Source organism: Chelonia mydas, chromosome 3 (assembly GCF_015237465.2).
Source record: "Chelonia mydas isolate rCheMyd1 chromosome 3, rCheMyd1.pri.v2, whole genome shotgun sequence".
NCBI lineage: Eukaryota > Metazoa > Chordata > Testudines > Cheloniidae > Chelonia > Chelonia mydas.
The window spans coordinates 115,847,335-115,873,463 of NC_057851.1; the positions used below are offsets into that span (position 1 = coordinate 115,847,335).

Here is a 26,129-nt window from a genome sequence, read left to right on the forward strand (position 1 = left end):
GCTAAACATTGAGGATGGAGTGGAGGTCGAGGATAATCTAGGCATGGCCCAATATCTAAACAAATACTTTGCCTCAGCCTTTAATAAGGCTAAAGAGGATCTTAGGGATAATGGTAGCATGACAAATGGGAATGAGGATATGGAGGTAGATATTACCATATCTGAGGTAGAAGCGAAACTCAAACAGCGTAATGGGACTAAATCGGGGGGCCCAGATAATCTTCATCCAAGAATATAAAAGGAATTGGCACCCGAAATTGCAAGCCCATTAGCAAGAATTTTTAATGAATCTGTAAACTCAGGGGTTGTACCGTATGATTGGAGAATTTGTAACATGGTTCCTATTTTTAAGAAAGGGAAAAAAAGTGATCTGGGTAACTACAGGCCTGTTAGTTTGACATCTGTAGTATGCAAGGTCTTGGAAAAAATTTTGAAGGAGAAAGTAGTTAAGGACATGAAGTAAATGGGACAAAATACAACATGGTTTTACAAAAGGTAGATTGTGCCAAACCAACCTGATCTCCTTCTTTGAGAAAGTAACAGATTTTTTAGACAAAGGAAACTCAGTGGATCTAATTTACCTAGATTTCAGTAAGGCGTTTGATACCGTGCACATGGGGAATTATTAGTTAAATTGGAAAAGATGGGGATCAATATGAAAATTGAAAGGTGGATAAGGAATTGGTTAAAGGGGAGACTACAACGGGTCCTGCTGAAAGGTGAACTGTCCTGCTGGAGGGAGGTTACCGGTGGAGTTCCTCAAGGATCAGTTTTGGGACCAATCTTATTTAATCTTTTTATTACTGACCTCGGCACAAAAAGTGGGAGTGTGCTAATAAAGTCTGCGGATGATACAAAGCTGGGAGGTATTGCCAATTTAGAGAAGGACCGGGATATCATACAGGAGGATCTGGATGACCTTGTAAATTGGAGTATTAGTAATAGGATGAAATTTAATAGTGAGAAGTGTAAGGTTATGCATTTAGGGATTAATAACAAGAATTTTAGTTATAAGATGGGGACGCATCAATTAGAAGTAACGGAGAAGGAGAAGGACCTTGGAGTATTGGTTGATCATAGGATGACTATGAGCTGCCAATGTGATGTGGCCGTGAAAAAAGCTAATGTGGTCTTGGGATGCATCAGGAGAGGTATTTCCAGTAGAGATAAGGAGGTTTTAGTACCGTTATACAAGGCACTGGTGAGACCTCACCTGGAATAGTGTGTGCAGTTCTGGTCTCCCATGTTTAAGAAGGATGAATTCAAACTGGAACAGGTACAGAGAAGGGCTACTAGGATGATCCGAGGACTGGAAAACTTGTCTTATGAAAGGAGACTCAAGGAGCTTGGCTTGTTTAGCCTAACTAAAAGAAGGTTGAGGGGAGATATGATTGCTCTCTATAAATATATCAGAGGGATAAATACCGGAGAGGGAGAGGAATTATTTAAGCTCAGTACCAATGTGGACACAAGAACAAATGGATATAAACTGGTCATTGGGAAGTTTAGACTAGAAATTAGACGAAGGTTTTTAACCATCAGAGGAGTGAAGTTTTGGAATAGCCTTCCAAGGGAAGCAGTGGGGGCAAAAGATCTATCTGGCTTTAAGATTAAACTCGATAAGTTTATGGAGGAGATGGTATGATGGGATAACATGATTTTGGTAATTAATTGATCTTTAAATATTCATGGTAAATAGGCCTAATGGCCTGTGATGGGATGTTAGATGGGGTGGGATCTGAGTTACCCAGGAAAGAATTTTCTGTAGTATCTGGCTGGTGAATCTTGCCCGTATGCTCAGGGTTTAGCTGATCGCCATATTTGGGGTCGGGAAGGAATTTTCCTCCGGGGCAGATTGGAAGAGGCCCTGGAGGTTTTTCGCCTTCCTCTGTAGCATGGGGCACGGGTCACTTGCTGGAGGATTCTCTGCTCCTTGAAGTCTTTAAACCACAATTTGAGGACTTCAATAGCTCAGACATAGGTGAGAGGTTTTTCGCAGGAGTGGGTGGGTGAGATTCTGTGGCCTGCGTTGTGCAGGAGGTCAGACTAGATGATCATAATGATCCCTTCTGACCTTAGTATCTATGAAACTATGAATCTATTATTTGTTAGTGTTGAATGGAGCTGCCAAGTAGTTTAGGTCCCATATTTGGCCATTCATACATCATCTGGTAGGGAATTCTAAGTGGCTGATTCTGCTCCCACTTGGCCTTATACTGCACCCCTTCACAAGCCTTGGTATAGCAGTCCATAGGTGGGGCTGGGAAGGCTGCTATAAGTTAGAGAAACCCTCAGGGCTGCACTAACTGATGCTGACGAGTGTTTTGGCCCTTACAGCATCCCAGAATCCAGAGTGTGTGAAGGTGGCATAAAATCACCTCACCCTGAGGTGGCCTTCTGCACTGAATCTCTCACCAGAAAGCACAAAATCTGTCCCTAAATATCAGTTTTTATTCATGTTCCTCCATTCCTCCCTTTGTGTTTCAATCTCATTGGGAGTTAGGTGCCTAGGTGCCTTTAGAAATTCCACTAGGCATCTATCTGCATCTTTTGACACCTAAATATCTTAAAAGTCTGGCCTTTAGGCACCTCTGAAAATGTTACACTTAATCCTTTAGTGTTTATAAAGCACTCCGAGACCCACAGACAAAAGGAATTGTATACAGTAAGGGTAACGTTTTATTACATTACATTATTACAAAGCAGGGTCATTTTTCTTAGTAGTGTGTCAAACTGTTGTGTTTGTGGCTTGTTTGAACTGGCTGCTGACTTTCCAGTTTACAAAACAGGGCTTGTGATGGTAACTGATTTACAGATTTTACTAAAGAAAACAGCAAAGATAGTGTTCTGTCCTTCAGAAATGAAGTGGTTCTAAAATTACTGCTTGTCCTTTACTTTCCCGGTTACAGAGTAATACATAATCCTCTGCAGGCATTGCTGAGATATTCCTGTGCATAGCACACAAATACATGAATAAATTCCATGTATCCCTGGCTGTCTAACGTGAGCATTACTTCTCTTGAGCCCATACTACCATAGTCTCAGAAGGCCCAGGAAGTAGGAGATTAACAACATTATGCTGAATGTGTTCTGTTCATGCACATTAGACATACTTACTGACAATGAAGTCAGCCACCTCATGCAGTCAGCTGTTTTAATAATCTACATTAATGGCTAAATTTTCAAAAATGGGTGTCAAAATTATGCATGTGAAATATGCAGTTACTATTTTTGCATGTGCACTTTTCTGCTTTTCTTATTCTTAATTTGTGAGCAAACCTGATTTAGGCTCCTACAGTATTCTTCTGTGTAGCCCTAAGGGCTGAGTGAAGTTCTTGTTGTCTGGTGAATAATAATGAAAACCCTTTAGATGTAAGGCAAACCTGGTGAACAAACAGATGTAGATGTAGTTTTGTGCCGCCCCATGAGAGATCAGTGTCTGATTGTCTGAGTCCTCTCCAAGGAGCATGCTCACACCTAGGTGGGTTGCCCATCAGTGACACCTCCCCCCAACTCCTGTACCAGTTGGTCTAAGGAGCACTGTTGACAAGATACATTTCTTCATTGGTAAGCAGCTACAACCCATGGTGTATGTTGTTGAAGAAGACAGGGAAGAAAGTTAGCAAGGAACCTCCAAGACTTCCTCAAAGTAGTGGAAAATCTTACCTGGGGGCATGGGTGGGGAGGAAGAAACATGCTGGTACTGGACAATAGTTGCAGCTAGATAAATTATCTGTGTCAAAAACAGACGTTGAGATATTGGACCGCATACTGGGTATGAGATTTCAATGTGACTGGATGGGATGGGGCAAACCATTGTGAGTTTTGGGTTTTGTACACAGTGGCATCATATCTTAGATCTGGGAAGAGAGGATCTCCCTCTAAACAACATTGCTGAGGCCACACCTAGAATAAAGTGCTTTGTTCTGGGCTCCTTCCTACCAGAAAGATGCAGACAAACCATAAGGAGACAAGCAGAAAAATGATAAAAGGAACTTCAAGGGTTGCTTTCTAAAGATAGATTAAAAGAGCTATAATTATATAACTTGGCAGAGGATGCACAAGATTAACTATAGGACTTCTCTTTTTCTAATTTCTGTCAAGTATGCAAATGATTAAACAAAACAACAAATAAAGTGGTAAGTCTTGAATGACTTTTGTTCCTCTCCACGCAGACGATGAGAGCTGCCCTCCTGACATGTTTGCTGTGGGATTTGAAGAGATGGTGGAACTAAATGCAGGGAATATTGTAAATACCAGGTAGGTGAAAACAGAGCTGTGCTTTGTACATTCACCTGCATATGGTCACTCTGTGTGGGAATGTGTTTGTCATTAACAAATGCCAAGGTTACCAGCCCAAATGTGCACTCTCTTGCACTCTCTCATTTTTATACAATGCATATCACTGAGCTTTCTAAGCCAATGCAGGGCCCTACTTTAGCACTGTGCTCCCAGTATCCTTGTCTGATGCTGAAATGTTAAACTGTCAAAGTCTCTACACACAACTGAAATGTATGTGTGGAATTTTACAATGTGAGCAATATCTGTGCTTAAGTATTTATGTATGTGTATTCATAAAGGTACTGCTAGGGTAGGAAGTAGAGGTAAGGAATGAACTTTTCTTGTCCATGCATGTGAAAAAATTTGTTCCTTGACAGGCTGGAGGAGGACTCAAGGAGAAAGGGGCAAAAACAACCAAGGAATGTAGCGTTTCACTGCTGATTCTTCTAGCTTAACACTGAGATATCGTCTTTAGGAATAGCAAAGCTACAGTAGTATGTAGCATGGTTGGTGGGTCAGCTATTCATCTGCATGTATCAGTGGATCTTTAGGACAAGAAAAATAAGGAGGTCTACAAGGTCAAATCTATGCAGACATGGCTGCCCAACCATCACTTGAGAGTAGCAGTGCATTCACTATTGAGCACATGTAGCCGGTCACCTCCTAAGCAGTTAAAGTCCATTTAGCTCTCACCTTACTGCTCTCTGCCTCGTGTTGCAAGAGCAGGGGAAAGAGACATTGCAAAGAAAGAGGCTTCAACATGATTTTTATTATTTCGTTTCTGTTCAATTCATTCAGCGTTTGTTTTTGTTCCAGTACAACTAATAGGAAGATGTGGGGGGAGCAGCTTCAGAAAGCGGTTTCCAGGACTCACCGGTACATTCTGCTGACATCGGCACAGCTTGTTGGCGTTTGTCTCTTCATCTTTGTACGACCTTATCACGTCCCCTTCATTAGGTACGAGGGTGTCATGTTTTCACAAATGGTTTCCTGTGGCCTGGGGTTGGGAGCAGGGAAAGCAGGCCTGGATTAATCAATGTGCACACAGTGCAGTTGAACCAGTGCCGCCATTTCAGTGGGGGGCCTGACTCCAGGGGTACCAACTACACACACAGAAATCATGGGCCAGGAAGGAGTGGGAGGGAGGGCTCTGCCAGCATGCTGTGGCAAGAACTAGTGAGATGGAGTGGGGAGCCGGGCCAGCCCTGTGGGACAGGAACTGCTGCTAGCTGAGTGCAGGGTGAGTTCACTCTCTAACAGCCCCTCCAGGGCCTCTCACTCCCTCAGGGCAGAACCTGACCCCCCCCCCCCCCACACACACACAGATTGTCCCACCCTCTGGGGCAGTACCTGACCCTCATCCCAAAGCTTCCTAACCTGTAGGAGAAGGAAAGGTGGGGGACACGTAAATGCCATAGTTCACAGGGCCCCAAAGTTCTTCAATCTGGCCCTGAGGTGAAGGCCTGGTTTTTGCTGAGAATTCCTGCTGCAGAAATGTGTTCTTCATTTCGTGTAAGCTCATTAACCCATACAGTTGTAAACGTGAGGTTGGGCTAGGGATAGAGATAAAAATTCCTGTTAAAAACAGAATTTCATTGGCTAACAAATTCTTCAGACATGAGAAGTAATAATTTTACTTTATTTCTTTATTTTAAATAAAATCAATAGAAACGAGCAAGTTAGGACATCTGTGCAGTATTTTACAACGTAAGCTGTACTGATGCCAAACTGGGCAAAAGGAGAAGACTCCCATCAAAAATAGACCAAGGAGGAGATATTTTCAAAAGCACAAATTGGAGTCAGGCAACTTGCTCCCTTTGACTTTCACTAGGAGTGAGCCATCTAATTGTCGAGGGCACCTTTATAAATTTCTCCCCGCTAAGCTTCCCTGCACCCATCCCCAACACAGACAAAAGCTGGAGAAAAGATATAGGCCTAATGCAGTTCCTAGAACCAACAGGGGAAGCAAATCCTAGAGTCAAGATCTCTCCTCTGAGAAGATCATTCCTTTGATAGAGGAAGGGAGCGTGGGTTCAAGTCTCTACTTTGCCACAGGCTTCCTGTGTCACCTTGGGCAAGTCACTTTCTCTCTGTGACTCAGTTGCCCTTCTGTAGAATGGGAATAGTAGCACTGCCCTACCTCACGGAGGCGCTGTGAGGACAAATACATTAAAGATTGTGTGACGTTCAGGTGCTGTGGTAATGGGGATTGTATAAGATCCTTAGATAGACCGTCCTGCCGTCAGTCCCCAGGATGAAATCCTGGCCCCATTGAAGACAATGGCAAAACTTCCACTGACTTTAGTGGGGCCAAGATTTCACCTCAGATTTTTAACTATAGTAACCATTAAGAGCACCTTCCCCAATTGTTGTAGTAGCACAAAGGGAGAGGAGCAGTCTCTGAGGCACCCAGGAACTAAGCCATATGTAGATCCCTACCAACACCTTGACTTGCACCCTAAAGTAAATAGAAAGCCAACCCCGCCATTGCAGAACTATCATAATATTCTCCCTGTGGCCAACACTGCCAAACAGGTAGCTAGTGGTACTCTGCACCAGCTGCAGCTTTGGAGTGTTCTTCAGGGGTAGTCTCATGGAGAGAGCGCTGTAGTAATACAACCTGGAGTTATAAGGTCCAGATCTGAGATAAAAGGCAGATTCACCTGGGAAAAAATATGCTTTTGGCCACTGATGACATCTGAGATCCAGGAGCAATCAGGGCTGCAAAGTACACTAAAATCCAAAAACTCTTGGGCTAGAGAGTGGATAATCTTGTTGGTCATAAGATGAGAAAACTCTCCTACCGTGTATTTATGCTGCTTCTGCCACCTGGACTCCTTTCTTCTCTAGATTTAGCTTCAGCGAGCTTACTGTCATTAGTCTCCATTTCAACCAAGCGCTGTGGAACCAAATAGACTACAGCATCTGGGCCTAAATTGACAGACAGAGTTGTGTGACCTCTGTGTACAGTAGTGATGACAGGGGAACCCAAACCAGCTCCCTGTCTACCTCAGCAGACTCACATACACATTGGGTAAGGTGGATAACAGAACAGAGCCTGCATGAAAGTGCCTGTGCAGTGGAATGAAGCATGCCTACGGATATGCGGGTGGGAGCGGAGTAATTGGCCAGAACTACCCACTGGCATCTCCCAGAGAAGACTAGAACAATACCATCCACCCCATACCAAATGCACTGCTCAGTCACTAAAACCTTCGAGAGTTTCAAAGCCTGCTGGGCTATCTTACTTTCTCTTTCACTAGCCAAATATCCACCATGAAGGTCCATGCAGTCTTCATGTCGTACCTAGCTCTGCAGTCAGACTAATGGAATCCAGGTAACACTAGTGTTCCCTTACTGCAGCCTTCTGCGTTCTAAAGGGAAAAGACTAAATTCCTGAATTTATTTTATTTATTTTTTATTTTTTTTAACTAACCTGTCTGATAAAAGTAGTCCAAAGAAGGAGAATAACTTTTACTAGGTGAAATTTGAGTACTCCAGCTTGAATAAAAAGGGATCAATAGCAGAATTACTCTACAGATTGGTTCTATTGCAACTGTCAACCTGTTAGCACTCAGATATACAGCAGTGGCCCATTGAAAGTCCTGAAAGGTTTTGATTTTAATAAGTGGCTGAGTTTCATTATTTAATATTAATGGGCTGCTACAGGATACATGGACACAGCCAATCCTAGCCACGTGATTTTGTAGTTTAAAAAAAAAAAGAAAAATCTAGAAAAGGACAACAAAAATGATCAGAGGCAGAGAAAGGTTTCTATGCTAAGGGAGATTAAAAGGTTAGGACTAGTTTAAAGAGGAGATGAATAAAATGGGATTGAATGTGATTGAAGTATATATCACAGTGAATGGGTCAAGGAACTCAGAGGCTCAAGATACTATGAGGCTGTCTCACCACAACCTTTCCTATAACCTTAACCAAGAATGGAGGATTAGATTCCAGTTAATAGTTGTATAGGTTGGCACATCAATGGATGGCTTCTTAGAGCAGAGACGGAACACATGATTCCTTAAAATGGTCAAAACTCTCTCAGAGAAGGTGTTGATGTTCCCCACCAGCCAACCCAGGAGCTAGTATTTCCCCACTGGCCTTCACCAGCCAGGAAAGAGAAGCAAAGCACGGGTTGTGGTATGAAATTCCCCCAACACCTCTAGAACCTCCAAGAATGTGTGTAACCAAAAGTCAACCAAAGACCTAACATTTGTCCCCTCCAGATATTGCCCTGCATCAACGGACACAAATATTCTAGTCCAGTGCTCATGATTTTATGTACAAAGTAACTGGAAATTTTCTCAATAGAAACACAGGACTGGGGCAATTACAATTATGATCTCACCATTTGCTTATCTGAAAAGACAGGCGTGCATTATTCTCAAAATAGACTGGCTATCTGGGAGTAATTACTCTGCTAACAGGTGGTTTGTTTTGCCAAGTTGTAATATAATGTAAAACAATGATATGTTAATTGCTAAGATGTAATTGAAATACCATGTAATTAATAATATGGATGCAACAGGCAATTTGTTATCAAAACTGATGCCATTTCAGTGCTCAAGGTCTGAGTATTTGTTTCTAACAATCAACTAGTTTGATAAATACAGATTTTATAATCTGTATGCTTTGATATTTGCATTGATACACCAGAGATGTAGCCCGCTCTCCACTACAAAAGTTGCATTTCATGGTATGGAAATGCCACTTCAGTAGATAACCAGCTGTCAGCAGATTCATGTCAGCAGAATGGAAAATAAAAGGGAGTAAAAAGTGACCCTTAATTATTGTCACTACTTCAACGGAATTTTTTTGATAAAGACAAACATCAAAAGTAAACCTCATATAAGTTACAAAAGGTACAGATATGTTTTCATGCAAAGAATGCTGAGTAGTTTGGAAAGGATGCCAAGAGGGGTGGCCCAAGGACAAAGTTATTTCACTTGATTGTTTTATTACTGTATTATTGTTTTTTAACTGGTAATCTGAAACATTAGAACACCTATACGGCCAATAGTAATGTTGCAGCAAAAGACCCTAAGAGATCCATTGAACAACATGAATCTCTGCTCATTCTTGTATTTAATAACTGGAGGGAAAATAAAAGCATCATTCTAAATAAGATGGGGTTTTCCTTTCCACTTTCCAGTAATGACTGATTGATTTTTTTTTTTCTCTCTCCCCCCCACCCCCACCTTTTTTTTTTTTTGGTCCAGGGATGTAGCAATAGACACAGTGAAAACCGGGATGAGAGGGAAAGCTGGGAATAAAGGCGCAGTAGGCATCCGTTTCCAGTTCCACAGTACCAGTTTTTGCTTCATATGCAGTCACTTGACAGCTGGTCAGTCTCAAGTGAAAGAGAGGAATGAAGATTATAAAGAGATTACACAGAAACTCAGCTTCCCAATGGTAAGTATTTAGGATGTCTCAGACAGAAATGTTGTGAATGGGAGTGAAAATTATATCCTTAAATTTTTAATTGTGAGAGTCAGTAGCAATCTATACTACCTGGCAGGTCAGCACGGGAGGCAATTCAAAGTCATAGAGTATTCACACAAAAGAACTTAAAAAATAAAGTAAGGTTGAAAGCATATTTCCATGGAGACCAGCTAACCCAAAAACAAATGATACTTTCTTTACAAAAATTCTACACCTTTAAATAACCCAAATGTTAGAATGCCTGAATGTGAACAATGAAGGGATATAACCAGTTTCCCACCATCATAATGCTTCATCACTCACTATCACACCCACCTGATTCACAGATTGAAAACTTTATGCATTGTGGACCAGATTGTCCAGTTTGCCAAGATTACGCTTTAAGAACCAGGTGTGGTGGCATCACAGAGACAGTAATGGCTCCCTGGTTCTCTGCTCAGACCCAGAACAGATTAGTTCACTCTGGGGCTGCTCTAATTTGAATTAGTTAGCAAGAGTCCCTAAAAGACCATTTTCTATCAGAGCATACCCAGAGTGTGTCATACTCCAGCTACTCCTTCTCTTTGATTGTGACATGCCACAACTTCTCAGTCTCCTGCACACAGCCTACATGCCTCCTGCTTTTCTTCATCCTTTCTCTCTACACTTCCCCTAGAGTCCCATTTCCCAAGACCAACAAGCGCACTTAATTTTTATCTTTATCAGAATGTGGCGCAAACAGACATTCTGAGATCCCTTTCCTCTGTATTTATATCAGATATGATATCTTTTGGATGGTATTCTGTTGATCACCTCTCAGTTGTCTCTTTTTAAGGCCAGCAAGTGGCCCTGTAGGGTTTTTGTGGCTTTGTTCCTGTGCTTGCCTTAATGGTGTTGGCTGCGTTAGATTTCCACAGCTGCCATTTCTTTCAGACTTCTCCAGAGAGCCTGTAAGCCAGGGAACGAAAGGACCAGTTTATGATGTGTTCATTTATTCTGTTAAGTCAGCAAAGAATGGCATTTAGGTTGAAGAGCATAAAATTTAACTCCCTGTTGTTTCCAGGGTTTAGAGGCTTGACACATATAGCATATTAATCAGTTTCCATTTATGTTAGAAATAATAGTCCCAGTATTGAAGACCTGCATAGAATATTCATTCTAAATGGACATAAAATCATGCGTATAGCAGTCCTTACTTCCAATAGCTCATTAACTATTTTATATCCTGTAAGTTTACTATATTGGTGTATACTTTGTGTGTGTGTGTGTAATATATATTAACAGTGCCCTCTAGTGATGCTAGAGATACAGGTCTGAAGTTTCAGAGTAACAGCCATGTTAGGTCTGAAGTGTTTCCTTTATGAATCCCTGTGTTCAGAGGTTTAGAGCTTATTTTTTGAAAGTGCAGTTATCTGTAGCATAACACGTGAAGCTTAAACATTGGAATGAATCTCTGTTAATAATATTATTACTTTACATTTACAGAAATGTGCTATGCAGTTGTAGGGGCAAATTTTCAGCCTGGTCTTGACTGAAGCCTCTGTTTTTGCGGGTGCATACAATAGCAAGAGCATTTTGTGGCTGCAGTTTAGATCATGCAGGGCATATAAGTCCTTGACTGTGCCAGAATTAAGATATCTAAATTATGGATGTAAAATTGTGACTAAATAACTGTGGGATGCAGAAAGAAATGTAGAGACCGCTTTTTTAGTCTGCACTGGATTTAGCAATTAAAACCTCGTAAACAAGTCCAAAATATAGTATTCCAGGGAGACTGAGTTTTAAAACTCAGTTGATTAAAATGTATCATTTTAAATTGTCTTAAATTCTGTATCTTCTAACCAGGGGAGGAATGTGTTCTCACATGACTATGTGTTCTGGTGTGGTGATTTTAACTATCGCATTGATCTGACATATGAAGAAGTCTTTTATTTTCTTAAACGACAAGACTGGAAAAGACTCCTGGAATTTGATCAACTACAGCAGCAGAAATCCAGTGGAAAAGTAAGGGGATTTATCCCATTTGCTCCAAATTTAAAATAGCCGTTTTCCAGAACACCCATATTTTGATCCAAACTTTAATTGCCTTTAAGAAAGAATGAAAATGAGGGCATTTTCAGAAATGCGTTTCTATGGGTATGTTCATTTAAAAAAAAAATCAAAGTGTGATTATACTAATAAAAGTGAATATGTGACTATGAAACCTTCATAAGCAGGAATTTAGCTGATTGAAGAAATGATATTTATTTTAATAGATTTTTAAAGACTTTCATGAAGGCACTATTCATTTTGGACCAACATATAAATATGACGTTGGCTCAGAGGCTTATGATACAAGCGATAAGTGCAGAACCCCTGCTTGGACTGACCGAGTGCTTTGGTGGAGAAAGAAGCTTTCATTTGATAAAACAGGTGTGTAGGGTCTTTCTCGTTTTTGCATTTCTCATTTTAAATAATGATGCCTGTCAGTCAGATCTCACTGGATCCAAGGGATGGAATTTGGTCTAGTGGTTAGAGAAGAAGGTGGACAGTCTGGGATTCTAGGTTCTATACCTGGATCTGGCCTTTAGTCTGGGTGAAACTGTGATTACCTTACTCATGGTGGTACTCCCTTTGGTTTCAGTGGGACTGCTTTCATGAACATAGAAGTCACGTTTGAAACCTGATCAAGTCACTTAGCTACAGCCTACTCCTGCTCCTGTTGTTATTGATTTCAATAAGGATCTGAGCCTTGTGCCTTGGTTTCCTCAGATGTTATTAGGGAATGATAATACTGAATGTTGTGAGGTTTTATTAATTCATACTTGTAAAATGCTTTGAGATCCTTGAATGGAAAGTGCTACGGAAGTGCAATGCATTACTTTATCTGTAAGTTAAAAGCTATAAAATACTAGGACAGTTTTTAAAAAAAAAAAACTTTTTGCCGCCAGAGCCATATTTCCATACCAGTCTCTGAATTTGCATGTCATCCATTAGTGTGTGTAAAAACTGCACTTACGCATGCAAAGTGAAGAGTTACATGAGAAATTATCTGATCCATGCATACAAATTTGAATTTACCTCTTAAGATACAAGGGTCATCCCGTGGACTGCCTCAGTATAAATACCATGAAGGAAAGTGAGGGTTTCCAGAGAGGATGTCAATGTAACATAAATAATCTCATATTGATTTTAAAATCTGATGGTGTAGTAAAAAGAGGATCATGACCAGTAAATAGAGGCATGAGCTTACAAAGCAATAAAACCGTAGAAGGGATGAGATGCAGGGGATAACAATAGGTGAACTTCAGTTTGTGTGAGAAATAAGCTCAAATATTGGTAGGGCTGCAGTTCTTCTAAGCCAGTAGGGTCCTACACACAGGAATAGAGGGGTTTGTGTTGCTGTAGATAATCGAAATATCCCAGCTGAATAACCAAGAAGAAAATAACACTTGGATGGGAGGATAAAAGTGCTGGTATCTCCTCCCTACACTTCTCACAGTTAGCAGAGGCACCCTCTCTCCACTTCTGGCTGCTCAATAATTGACCCAATTTTTTCCCCTTCCACCTTGTAGACCACAGTTAGCCTAAAAATCCTCCCTTAAGAATCTACCTCTCACCCTTTCCGTTTTTTTCACGTTTCTACAACTTTTGTCATTTTTTCATGTTTGTAGCAGGTCTGCCATTGTTCTAAATGCATGCAGAAGTTGAATAACTCTCCCCATATTTCCCAACTGCTTTATGATTGTTGCAGACTATCCAGTAATTCCATTGCATCTTTTCAGCTAAAAAAATATCCCCAGCTATTCAATAAATTTCCCTTTCTCTCTCAATTCTTCTTTCAAGTGGCCCCAGAGAGGACTTCAGCTGGCTGAGCAGACATTGTAGATGGGATGATCTAGCAGGGCTGCAAGAGCCCACCATATATCAGAAGAAAGTAACAAATAAGTGAAACCTTTCTCCTGTACTTACAGACCTTCCAGAGCTAGCCCAAGTGGTAACACAGCTAGGAGATCCATCTTCTCCCCCTCCCCATTTTCTGCCTTTGAGCCCCACCCAATCCTTCTGGTTCCATTCACCACCTATAAACTCCACTACCCCTTCTGATTTGGTGGCAAATCTTCCTCTCCTTCTTTCTCTCTCTCTCTCTCTCTCTACTGCTGATCTGCCGAATAGTCCAACTTCCATTTCTGTTCTAGACAGTGGAGGATACTGGGGCCAGAGAGCTGTTTGCAGAGGTGGGGAGACATTCCTTGCAGGTTGTTTACAATTCAATTCCTAGATCAAAGGGAAGAGATGGTACAGCTAGTATGAGGCAGCCAGGAGAAGTGACCATGTCCCACAGTAACTCATCTCGAGCTCTGGAGATGAGAAATAACCCTTCTCCCCAGGCCTAGCAATGCTTCCCTCCATTTCTTCATGTTTCTGAGGGCAGCACAGGGCCTCCCCTAGCATAAAGGGAGAGTCCAGAGTGGCACTAGCTGCTAAGGAAGCAACAATCTATACTACACTCTTATCCCAGATTTGAACACTTCCTGTCACCCAGAAAAACCATGTGGAAAGCAGAGAAGCTAGAGCCATACAGGATTTCCTCTGTCTGGTCTCTTAACTGCATGTGGTTATTTCAAAATATAGGTGTTTTCAGCCTGGAGGAAAATGCTATACTTTAATGTGATGGTGTGTGATGCTAAATTATATAGGTCTCTGAAAAGTTATTGGTTTGCATTTTGTCTTGTTCTAATGATCTGTGCTATCGATTGCACTTCTTTTTACATTTTGTTTTCTATTAGGACATTCAAGGTCTAGAAGGATATAAGCCATCCTTTAGATGGAGTGCTTCAGGAACAATGTGTTTTGGTGAAAACCACAGTTCTGTGAAATGCAGATTGTTAAAATAGTTTTAATTATTATTACAAGTCTATGAACTTTAATGCTCTTTTGTGCTGTATAGCTGGAGAGATCAATCTCCTAGATAGTGATCTGAGAGCTGAAACAAAAGTCAAACACACTTGGACTCCTGGTGCCCTGATGTATTATGGAAGAGCGGAGCTGCAGGCATCTGATCACAGGTAATGTCCTAGCTTAGATTATCTTTCTCTGATTACACTGAGGCTCACTGAAGTATATATTCAATGGAAGGGCCAAGAATGATTGTTAATGGACACGACATGCTTATTCTCTGTTCAGCACTTTGACATTTAACCCCATCATGGTTCTAAACCGAAGGGTGGCAATGCCTGTGGGCCTTGTATTAATTTTCCTCTGTACTATGATTTCAGCAAGGGCTGGACAAGATGCAGAGGCAAGGGCTGGATGATTTGATGCCTCTCCTCATTCATTTCTGACAGCTCAAACCAATTAAAGGTGCAGCATTGACAGGCACCACCCAGCCTTCTGCTAGAATGAAGGCAGCCGAGATGTGTTGCCTTAGCGGCATAAACGGTGTGTGTAGAGCTGGGTGTGTGAATGTTAATGAGCTTCTCTGAGATGCAAACACATTGAGCCTCCCCACTTATGGAGAAAGGGGAAGAGAACAAATCAAAAGCTGAGACAGCCATGTTGATTATAGATCTTCTCCCTAAAGAAAAATTATACAGATTAACTTTCTTTGCTCACTGTTATTGTTTCACTTGTGCTGAAAATGAATGCTATGAGTGCTTTCATAAATGTATCTCAAAAGCTTGTCTGTTTTCAAAATAGCTTCTGTAATTATCCTGGGGTGCTCTATGGAAATGCTGTTTTGTTTCTCAGAGTAGAGTTCAGTGAATCACAAAAGTGCTTTTCACAGCATTGTTACTCTGGAGGGCTGTTTCACCTTTCTCCAGCAATGAAAGAACATGCTTCTCACAAACAAACCACTTCTCTATGTCAAGGCACTAGCCCATTCGCACTGACACTACTGGCTCCTGCAGCTAACTGTGTAATTGCCACAATCATCATAAAATGCAACATTTGAAGCAAGGCTTCTTTTACCTTGGCTCCCAGTTACAGCAACCACCACTGCAGTAACCATGTTTCAACAACACCTGTTAGTTACACTCAGTACGTTGGGTTTTCCAGGATGTGCTGTAAAAAGAAACTCCAGTGTATCTCTTCTAACATCCAGCAACGTACTAAGCAACAACAGTGTTTTCAGAAATAGTTAACACTTCCTATAGAGGGTTGTTTTAATTTCTGTCTCCCCTTCATCTCAACCTTCAGTCTTTTTGTTCAGTCTGGTAGTGCGTATTACAGAACCAGCTGTAGTGCAGATAGCGGGTAGCAATGACAAGTGGTTAGATATGCAAGTGTCCAATGAGTGCCTTCAATGCATCTGCAAGTACAATCTTGAGGGTGCAGACTGCATCTACAGAGGCCGAGCCTCAGCCCTTTGGACAGCTTGCCCCTATTTATGTAGATCTGACACACACAGAGAGCTAACACATAAGAGATGATTCATAACTATTTAGAAAATCATTGTCTGTACTGCACAAACATGTTGCACACTTAAGGGTACATTGTCCTCTCACTGTTAGTCCTGGGCAAAAGAACTAGAAGCCAAGAAGAAAAACTGCTTTATCTTGGGCATCCTGTGTGAATTCGGGCAAACCACTTAACCTCACTATGCCTCTTGGGAAATAACACTTCCCTGTTTCATAGAGGTGTTGGGAAACAATTTATTAATATAAGTAAAGCACTCTGAGATCTTGGGATGGAAGGTCCTATGGAAGTGCCAAGTATTATATTCATATTATTATTATGTTTGCTACTACAGTATATTATCACCACTATCTTTCACTAAATGTAGTGGTGGTAAATCTGTGAGACCCTATATGAGGGAGTAGACAGAGTAATAAATTAGGAGTCCGGACTCCGGGGTTCTGTTGCCCGCTGTGCTGCTTACTCATTATGTGGCCTTGGGCCCACTACTCAACTTCTCTCTCTCTCTCTCTCTCTGGGGATGTCTACGCTGCCACTGGGAGCGTGCTTCCCAGCTTGGGTAGATAGGCATGCACTAGCTCTGCTCAAGCTAATACATGAAAAATTGCAACATAGCTGGGGTTAGCACAGGTGGCAGCTCGGGCTAGCCATCTGAGTATAAACCCGGCCAGACCCCATCGGTATGTATTTGGGTAGTTAGCCCAAGCTGCTACCCCAGCTACACTACTATTTTTTAGCATACGAGCTCTAGCAAAGCTAACACGTCTGTCTACCTGAACAGGGACACATGTTTCCAGCTGCCGTGTAGACATACCCTATGTGTAAAATGGGTATTACAGTTATTTACTTCAAAGGGGTATTGTTAGGCTTAATTAAAATATCTGCAAAGTGCTGTGAGATCCCGGGATGAAAGGTGCTTCAGAAATACATCTAAAAATAGATTCTTGCTTTCAGACAACCAATCTTTTGCATGTCCTATTATTTGAGAGTGATTTTAGATAACATGAAAGCAATGTTTGTGTGTGTGTATAAAATCTAGGCCCGTGTTAGCTATTGTAGAAGTGGAAGTCCAGGAAGTTAACGTGGCTGCCCGCGAAAGCGTTTTCCAGGAAGTTTCATCGTTCCAGGGACCACTGGATGCCACCGTAATGGTAAATCTCCAGTCACCAACCCCTGAAGAGAAAAACGAATTTCCCGAGGACTTGCGGACTGAGCTTATGCAAATATTTGAGAATTATGGCACCATTGTTCTTGTCAGGTAAATGTTGATTTCTTGACACATGCAATCTATTTTTTAAAAAATCCTAATTAAAATGCATTAACTGTGTGGAATAGGAATAACCGTTTTAGACTGTAACATATTGCATTCGGATTGCATTAATGATTAGAAATTATTAGCACTTATGTTTTATTTCTCTCTATCCAAATAAAGAAATATCCTAACAGGTTCCTTGGCTATGTGGGGGAGAAGGGTATGCAGTGCTTCAGGTCAGAGGCTTCGCCCTGAGTGTGCCTCCTGGGGCCAGCTCTTCACCTTGCTCAGGCTCAGCCCTTTTATCCTAATGCACTGGGTGTTGCCTCAATTTGCAGTACTTCTAATTTGTGCCTCCCATTCCTGTGACTGAGACAGTCTGCCTTCCTTGGCAATCTTTCACACCTATTTGGCTCTCCTGAGTGACTCCACCTCTTTTGGATTTTAGAGCCTCTAGCCTATCCCCTTGGGGGCTCAGGCTCTTTTGTCATTCCTGGACCTACTGAGTGCGAGGGAGGGTGTTTAGTTCTAAGCCCTGTTGGAGGAGTTTTGTTTCCTTCCAGTTGAGTTATTTTGGGCCTCCTGGTAGCTACGGTACTTCTGTGTTGAAGAAAACAAGCACAGCTTGGCATTATCTGATTTACATTACCATGAGTGGAAGAAAACAACAGCATCAAAAGTACCTGTCCAAAGTGGGAAAAGGGCTAGCAGAACCGAGCGTGCCACTGAAATGGGAGTGATGTTAGACTGTTCCGCTGGGGCATACATCCGAAGTTGTGCCTGGCCACAAAATGCTGCTATGCCTGCTGCTTCCTCCTGGAATCTAACTTCTTTGTGGCAGTAGTTGTGACTTGACAGCAAGACCAACAAATCAATTACGAGGCATTTGACCTACTTATTTTAGGAGATTGTTTTGCTAAATACTGTCAGCTTGGCTCTCTCTGTCTAGCCCTCCATACTACTAAGTAGGGGATATGGGTTCAGGAGCAGCCCTAGGACCCCACCACCGCATGGTTTATGAAGGTTTGGAGCATTCCATGGCTGCTGAGAGGAGCATGAAAGAAATGTGCTTTGCTTTTTTCACGCCCCTTTGGAGCTTGCTGTAGGACAGAGTAGTAGCCTTTGAGGAGGTTGTGTGCCCTCTGAGAGGCAGCTTTTGTGCAGAGTTCACACAGAGCAGATGAAGCGGGTACATGGAAGGGGAGAGGTGTGTTACACGGGGATGGGGGAAATACTTTGGATGCAGGAAGGTGTGCAACATTTTCTTAACCTCTGCTCAGCGGGATGAACTGTTGCTTTGAGGACAACCCCAGTAGCGTCCACTCTGGTGGGGCCACATGAGGGAGGACGGGTGGTGAGGGAGAGTCAGTGCTGGGATGCTTGGTCCCACCTGTCACAAAAACACTTGTTAGTAATTGTGTTATTGAAAGAGCTAAATGAAAAATTGCAGAATTACTATAGTCACCATTTAGTCCTACTATTTCCTTGTGGACAGCAAACTGTACAGTTGTCTCGTCTCTCTGTTCTTACTAGGATCAATCGAGGTCAGATGATGGTAACATTTGCAGACAGCAGGTCAGCTCTCAGTGTTCTGGATATGGATGGTAGCAAGGTAAAACCATCTCCGGTTTATTTTAGTGAATGCACACCAAACTTTTCAAAAATGGGTAGCTTAGGTTAGATACCTAAGTCCATATGTAGGCACCTGAATCTATGGCCTGATTTTTCAAAGAAGCTGAATACCCACAATGATCACTTCTAAGGCCTGCCCATATAAGGAAGGCAGGTATTGCTTCTTCAGGAGCTTCTAAACAGAGCTCTGGAACTGGAACATGCGTAATGGTGCCAACATGTGCAGTAATGCAAAATATATCAGCAGCTAAGGTTCTACTCTGCTTTAAGGTATGTTTCTCACATGGATCAAAGTCATGATTGTTTGTTTGGGGAGGCAATTTGGGGCCTGCTTTATGGTTAGATATCAGGCTGCTAGAGCGCTGGTGTGATTCTTCAAAATGGCTAAGTCAGTGGTTCTCAACCAAGGGTACACGTACTGCTCTATGTATTATACACTAAAATGTAAGTACAATATTCATATTCCAATTGAATTATATGGCAAAAATGGGAACGTAAGCAATTTTTCAGTCACAGTGTGCTGTGATACTTGTATTTCTATGTCTGATTTTGTAAACAAGAAGTTTTAAGTGAGGTGAAACTTAGGGTATGCAAGACAAATCAGACTCCTGAAAGGGGTACAGTAGTCTGGAAAGGTTGAGAGCCACTGGCCTAAGTGATTTACGAGTACATATTCCATATGCTCTTAAGTCACTAAGGCACTTTTGAAAATACCACCCCTAATTATTATGATTGTCATCATTTTAAAAATTATACAGCATAATTGCTGTGATATTTTACCATTTCTCTCCAATAGCAAATGACTGTTGAGTGCAGAATTGAGTAACCAAGAACTACAAGGCTAATTTCAGTATGAAAACTTTGAAGAAAGGAAGCCACAACATAAACAAGCCCAATAAGAGCAGCAGAATTGTTCAGTCAATACCTGGAGTATTGTTACATCCAAAGGATTAATTCTGGGTTTTTTTTCCCCCGTGATGGTACTAGGAAGAGTATTTCCTTGTCACTGAACTTCTGAAATGAATCTGATGCCATCTAGATTTCTGAAGCATTTGTCAGATGGAACATCTGCATTTACTCAGCCTGTTGGGGCACTATTCTCATTTTCTTAACAAAGGGAAAACAATTCTTTCATGACTCTAGGTCAAAGGCAGAGCAGTGAATATCCGGCCTAAGACTAAGGATTGGCTGAAGGGCTTTCAGGAGGAAATTGCTCGAAAACGGGAGAGCATTGCACCCATGTCACCCACAGCAAACTCCTGTCTGCTGGAGGAAAACTTTGATTTTTCAAGTTTGGACTATGAATCAGAAGGTTAGTAGCACAACTCTAGGCTGAACTATGAGAATTTGCTTTGTTCACTGTGGGGAGAGGGTAGATATCTGCATGTGATCACTATCTTAGTTTGTAATAAAACAATTCTTAGAAACAGGTTTGTAAACAGAGCCCTGATCTGGCACTGTGAACTACTCAGGTAGACCCCAGTTCTCATGCAGAGCCCCATTGACTATCAACTATCCGTACCTGCTCAGTACTAAAAAAATACACTATCACAGTCATAATACATTAAAATTATCTATATCAGTGTTTCTCAAACTGGGGGTCCCAACCAAAAAGGGAGTTGCAAGGCTATGGTACGGGGGTCGTGAGATCACAACAATGTCGCTGGGGGAAAGAGGAGTTGTGGGGGATACAGCAGCCACTGCTCTCTGGCCACCTAGTTCTGAAGGCAGCGCCATCATTAGCAACAGCACGGAAGTAAGGGTGGCAGTACCATACCATGCCACCCTTACTTCTCTGCTGCTGTTGACAGTGGCACTGCCTTCAGAGCTGGGCACCTGGCCAGCAGCTGCCGCTCTCCGGCCACCCAGCTCTGAAGGCAGTGCCAGCAGCAGTGCAGACGTAAGGGTAGCGACACCATGAGTATGCACCTATGAGTATGTACAATAATTTGCTATCACTTTTTTGGGTGGTGGGAGGTCATCACAGCCTGAAATATTTTCAAAGGGGTCCCAGCAAAAAAAGTTTGAGAACACCTGATCAAAAAAGCAATCCTAAAACACATGGAATCAACAAAAATTTTGCCTAACAAAATAACCTGTATAGAAAATGGGAGCGAGAAGAGAACGTGTTTTCTGACAATGTCTGTCTGCATTTTCAAATATTTTGTTTCAGGTGATATACTAGATGATGAGGATGATTATTTGGATGACATGCTGCCTCAGCACCCGGTAGCAGAGATGACAGAAGGCTTACCTGAGGGTCCTGAATATTTTACGGTTGCACCCACAGTAACTTCAAGCAAATCTCCACTGCTTACTGGAGGAAACCCACATCCATATAAAGGTAAGTTACATGGCTTCTTTAAAGGAAGGCCTTAAAGCTTGTTTCCTTATGCGTCTCTTGGCTGTTTGTTGTGTTCACGTGTTCTCTCTTGGCTTATATGTAGATTGTAAGCTTTGCAGGACAGGGACCAGATTTTTATTCTGGTTCATAAGAGTGCCTTGTGCAGAGGGGCCTAGGATCCATGACTGGAGCCTCTGAATGCTACTGCCATACAAAAAATAAACAAGTAATTAAGCGTAACCCTGCCTTTACGCTGTTTTGTTCAGGGCAGGATAGTTGTGCCTAAGAGAGGTGCGTGTGTGTACGTATTATAAATCATAAGAAATAGCAGTAACTCTCCTTATCTATCTCGCATCACATAGCACCAGCGCACACAATACAGAGTAGTCCTTACTTTGTTCTTGTCAGTGAGGCCTCGTCCGTGAAGTCAATGGAAAGACTCCCACTGACTTCGATGGACTTTGATTCAGGCTTTAAAACCATAGGCATTGGTGGCAGTGGAATCTGAACTCTCCGGAAACTTGCCAGTGAATTACTTCAAACGAGTTCCTATTACGACCAAGACTAACAGTTTGCTTTATCCCTCTGTGCTCTGATTTTACTTATTTTTGGCAATTTTGAGGTTCGGGCACCCTCTGACTTAAACAATGTTGCTTTGAAAAACTTGCCAGTTGCTTAAAATTATTGTACAATGTTAATCTCAGTATCTACAGCGTTCCCTCTCCTTATTATTGGGATTCCCTAAGGAATACTGCAGATACTGAGGTAACATTGTATAGTTATCTCAGCAACTGCCAGGTTGCCTTAGCAGTTAACCATGCTTAACGCTACAATTTTATCATGGAGGTCATGGAATCCGTGACTTCCGAAGACCTCCATGACTTTAGCCTGCAGGCAGCTGGGAGCTGCAGGGTCCCGCTGACGCCTAGGGCAGCCAGAAGCTGCAGGGTATCCCTGACACACCAGAAGTTTTACCGACAAAAGTGCAGTGTAGACAAAGCCTCAGTTAACCAGCTCTTGTTTTCAAATCACAGGTGCCTGTCTCCTGACACTCCAGTCTTGATCCATCTCTGCCATAATTCTCAAATGCAAAACTCTTTTGTTTGTTTTTTCCCTGAAATCTCCCCCTAGATGATGCTGACCTAGCTGAATTAAAGCAGGAGCTGGAATTAGGTGTGGGGCTTCGCCATCGGTCTCCAAGCAGATCTCTGTCTGTTCCTGGCAGGCCTCGCCCGCCTCAGCCACCCCAGAGACCTCCCCCTCCAGGTAAAATTTCAGTTTCTTTTTAAACGTTGTCCCATGTCAGCTGGACTCTGTTGCCACCCTATTGTTTCTAGTAATAACAAACAGGTAAATACCTATGCCTGTTTAAATCCCCATCACCTGCTATTTCAGTCAGGCACAGTGTTCGCCTTCATTTCTTTCCCTAAACTCTCTTGTGGTGTTAAACAACTGCTGTGTTTCACTCCAGCGGTGGCTGCATTTCAGTGATGGGTGAAGTGGTTCTTTGAAATAGTTTGGGATGAAAGGTACTCTAGTAATGAAAGTCCTTTCTTCACTTCAGTGGAGTTATAATAGTTCGTGTATGTCTCACATCCACCCAACAGCAAAGGGGGAGAATTTGCAAATAACTGATGCTTTAGTACAGTAAAAGACACCAGTGTTTAATCTCCCTGAGTCTTTTCTTTTTAATACTCAAACCATTTTATTACCATTTTTTTGTTTATTCGGTTTAATTTTTTATGCAATATTCCCTTGAAAAGTTTAAACAAAATATTTGGTCTGATTTTCATCCCTTCCCATTAGATGGGTACCTCACATACGTACACACTGCCCACATTTGGGATAGCACTGAGGATAAGAGCTGTTTTTCTTCATTTGATGGATAGTTTGACCTCAGCCATGGCATAGATTTCTGAGGGTGAAGTGATGGTATTCAAAGCTCTACTCACTTGGGATGCCAAAATGAGAGGCCAGTCATGTCAGATTGTTCAGATTCACTCATAGACTCTAAGATGAGAAGGAGCCATTATGATCTTCTGGTCTGAACTCCTGCATAGATCACAGGCATTAGACTTTCATGCAGCACATATGCTCTAGAGTGCAACTAGAAATTCTCTTTTAGAAATACATTCAGTTCTTCAGCATTGTCCTTCCTTTCTTATGTGCTTTGATCAGAAATGAATAGTTAACAACATTGCCATTGAAATAGTCATAGCTGGGCTGCAGTATTAATGCCCAATTGAGATTATTAATTATTATTATTATTTATTATTAACAAACACTGCACAGGCTCTTGCATTTGAAAACTCATTCTTATTCCCCTTGCAGCTGGAGTATCTGTCAAAAAATCTCCATCCGATGGTTCCATCTCCTCAGGAGGTCACTCCCTGTGCTCCATCCTGCAGACGGCAAAGCTTCTCCCAGGGGCGCCTCAGCAACCAGTGAGTCCCTCAGCACCACTGCGCCACACAATTAACTAAAAAGGGGACCAGGTGCTAATTAGAGTCTGAACCCACCAGCCAGTAGATGCGATTTAAGTCAGGAGTGCTGAGCAAAGCAGTAAGGATACAGTCACCCTGTAATTACCCAGGATCAGTAACTGGGGGGCATAATCAGAACAGAGTATGTGTTAGGCAAGTGTGTATATGTACATATAGACACAGGGAGACTTACTTTAATAAATAATGGCCGCCTCACAACTTGAAAATGAATAAACTACAGCTATTTAACAAATTTCCCCTTTGAACTTGTCAGCTTTGCCTGCCTGCTACATTCTAGATTTACTTACTTTAGCTCTCTGCCAGTGGCTCTTTTTCAATGCCAAATCCTAATATTCAGCATCCTCTAGACCAGTGTTTCTCAACAACTGGTCCATGGACTGGTGCCGGTCCCTGAGATCTCCCTGACACATTTTAGGAAGGCAGCCAGCTGGTCACTGGTATTAGAAAGGTTGAGAAAGACTGCTCTAGACAGGCCCCAGGATCCATCTAAATCAGCCTATAGAATGGTCACACCATAGCTCCTGGCATCCTTCCCCCATTTCCGAGGGAATATTATCTGCATAAAGCTCCCAAGTCTTACAGGTAGGGATTCTGCACAGGTCTGAGCTGGAACTACAGAGTTGAAACAGCCATGCTCTAGTATTTGGCTACAGGGCCAGCAGGCCCACAATCATTTGATACTAAGGGCAGGTCTACACTGGAAGCACTACCTCAGCGCCACTGTACTGCGTCTGGTGAAGACGTGCTAAGCCGATGGGAGAGCGCTCTCCCATCAGCATAATGACTCCACCTCTACGAGAGGTGGAAGCTATGTCAGCCGGAGAGTGCCTCCTGCCGACATAGCTTGGTGTGGACAGTGCTCAGGTCTCTGTAACTTGCGTCACTCAGGGGGTGATGTGTCTTTTTCACACTCTTGAGTGGCATAAATTCGATCAACTTAAGCTTTAGGGTTAGGGTTGGAGGACCCGCCCTAAGGCTATGTCTAGATTGAAACTGCTACATTGGCAGAGCCGCAGCTGCACTGCTGTAGTGCTTCAGTGTAGCCACTCACTGCAGCGACAGGAGGGGCTCCATGGACGTAGCACTGTCTACACTAGGAGGTAGGTCAGCTGAACTGTGCCACTCGGGGCAGTGGGTATTTCACGCCGCTGGGTCAACCCAGCTTTTTAGTATAGGTCTGGCCTAAGATTGAGGGGGTTGAAGGCTGTGCTGTGCTCCTATGTCAGCCACTGCTTTGATGGCCTCTGTCCAGAGCAGAGTGTATACATGAAGTGCACATGAGAGACCAGCACGCCCATAGCTGGCACCTTCAATGGAGAGGCCCAGAGCTGAATAGACTTGAGGATTAGACTCTCCTTCCTCATACAGAGGACCCCCTTACTAGTCAAGAGGAGGCACATTAGTGGGACCCTGTGGGGATCTTTGCACTGCTGTTCCCTGTGCTCTACTTTCAGACTTGGCTCGGGGCTGTGACTGGGGGCACCTTTTATGGAAAGTAAAGTTACACACAAATGCTGTGAAAATATTTCCCTCTCCCCCCGTCAGACAAGAGACAGGTAATGAGATCAACTGTGGCAGCTACAGCCAGTAGCAAAGATACGATAGCTGCCAAAGAAAAATTAAAATAAAGCCATTTTGAAATATTAGTAGATTGTTAAATGGCAGCTAGTGCAGTTCTGTGGAGACAGGTGCATGAATCACTGGAAGTGATTACACCGGCACAGCGTACAGCCTGTGGGTTAAAGGGTTTCATAGGAAAAGCCTTTTCCTTCAGAATTACTAACTCACCTACTCTTTTCCCCCTTTTCTTGTTGTAAGCCTAAAGCCCGGACTGGAATAAGTAAGCCTTATAACGTCAAGCAGATCAAAACCACCACAGCTCAGGAAGCGGAGGAAGCTATTAGATGTCTGATGGAAGCAAAAGGCGGTAAGCAGACCTTTCCAATGGAGTTTTACAATCTCCAAATAAAGAAAATGTAGGTGCATTTCATCCTCTCTGACCATAACCTAAATAAGCCATGTATTGCCTTTAAAACGCTCCTGTTAACCTTAATACAACCTTGGGGGGTCCTGCAAGATTTTTCTTTGAATGTTTTCTGTCAGCTTGGATACCATTAGCCTTTTTGTTTCAAGATTACTTAATTTCTGTCTTTTAAAGGGTCCCCATCAAATTAAGTCATATTTTAAAATATGTCCTTGCAGTTCCTGTTACTAAGAACATCATAGATTATGGTACTCGGCTATACTCTGAGAAAGACAGATGTCACCTTCCTTCTCAACATATCTGTTC

The 26,129-nt window shown here is 42.3% G+C and overlaps 1 protein-coding gene across 5 annotated transcripts in view; it reads left to right on the plus strand.

The window, feature by feature from the left end:
• Window positions 1–26,129, plus strand: part of SYNJ2 (synaptojanin 2) — a 96,981-nt gene that overhangs the window by 65,600 nt on the left and 5,252 nt on the right. For all 5 annotated transcript variants that reach the window (XM_037895056.2, XM_043544258.1, XM_037895057.2 and 2 more), the window contains 13 exons: window positions 4,176–4,260; window positions 5,098–5,238; window positions 9,507–9,699; window positions 11,554–11,712; window positions 11,964–12,120; window positions 14,639–14,756; window positions 17,147–17,365; window positions 18,893–18,971; window positions 20,135–20,303; window positions 21,165–21,335; window positions 22,467–22,601; window positions 23,667–23,779; window positions 25,658–25,766. In XM_037895056.2, coding sequence (XP_037750984.1) covers window positions 4,176–4,260; window positions 5,098–5,238; window positions 9,507–9,699; window positions 11,554–11,712; window positions 11,964–12,120; window positions 14,639–14,756; window positions 17,147–17,365; window positions 18,893–18,971; window positions 20,135–20,303; window positions 21,165–21,335; window positions 22,467–22,601; window positions 23,667–23,779; window positions 25,658–25,766 — 1,848 coding nt within the window. The remainder of the gene's footprint in view (window positions 1–4,175; window positions 4,261–5,097; window positions 5,239–9,506; window positions 9,700–11,553; window positions 11,713–11,963; window positions 12,121–14,638; window positions 14,757–17,146; window positions 17,366–18,892; window positions 18,972–20,134; window positions 20,304–21,164; window positions 21,336–22,466; window positions 22,602–23,666; window positions 23,780–25,657; window positions 25,767–26,129) is intronic.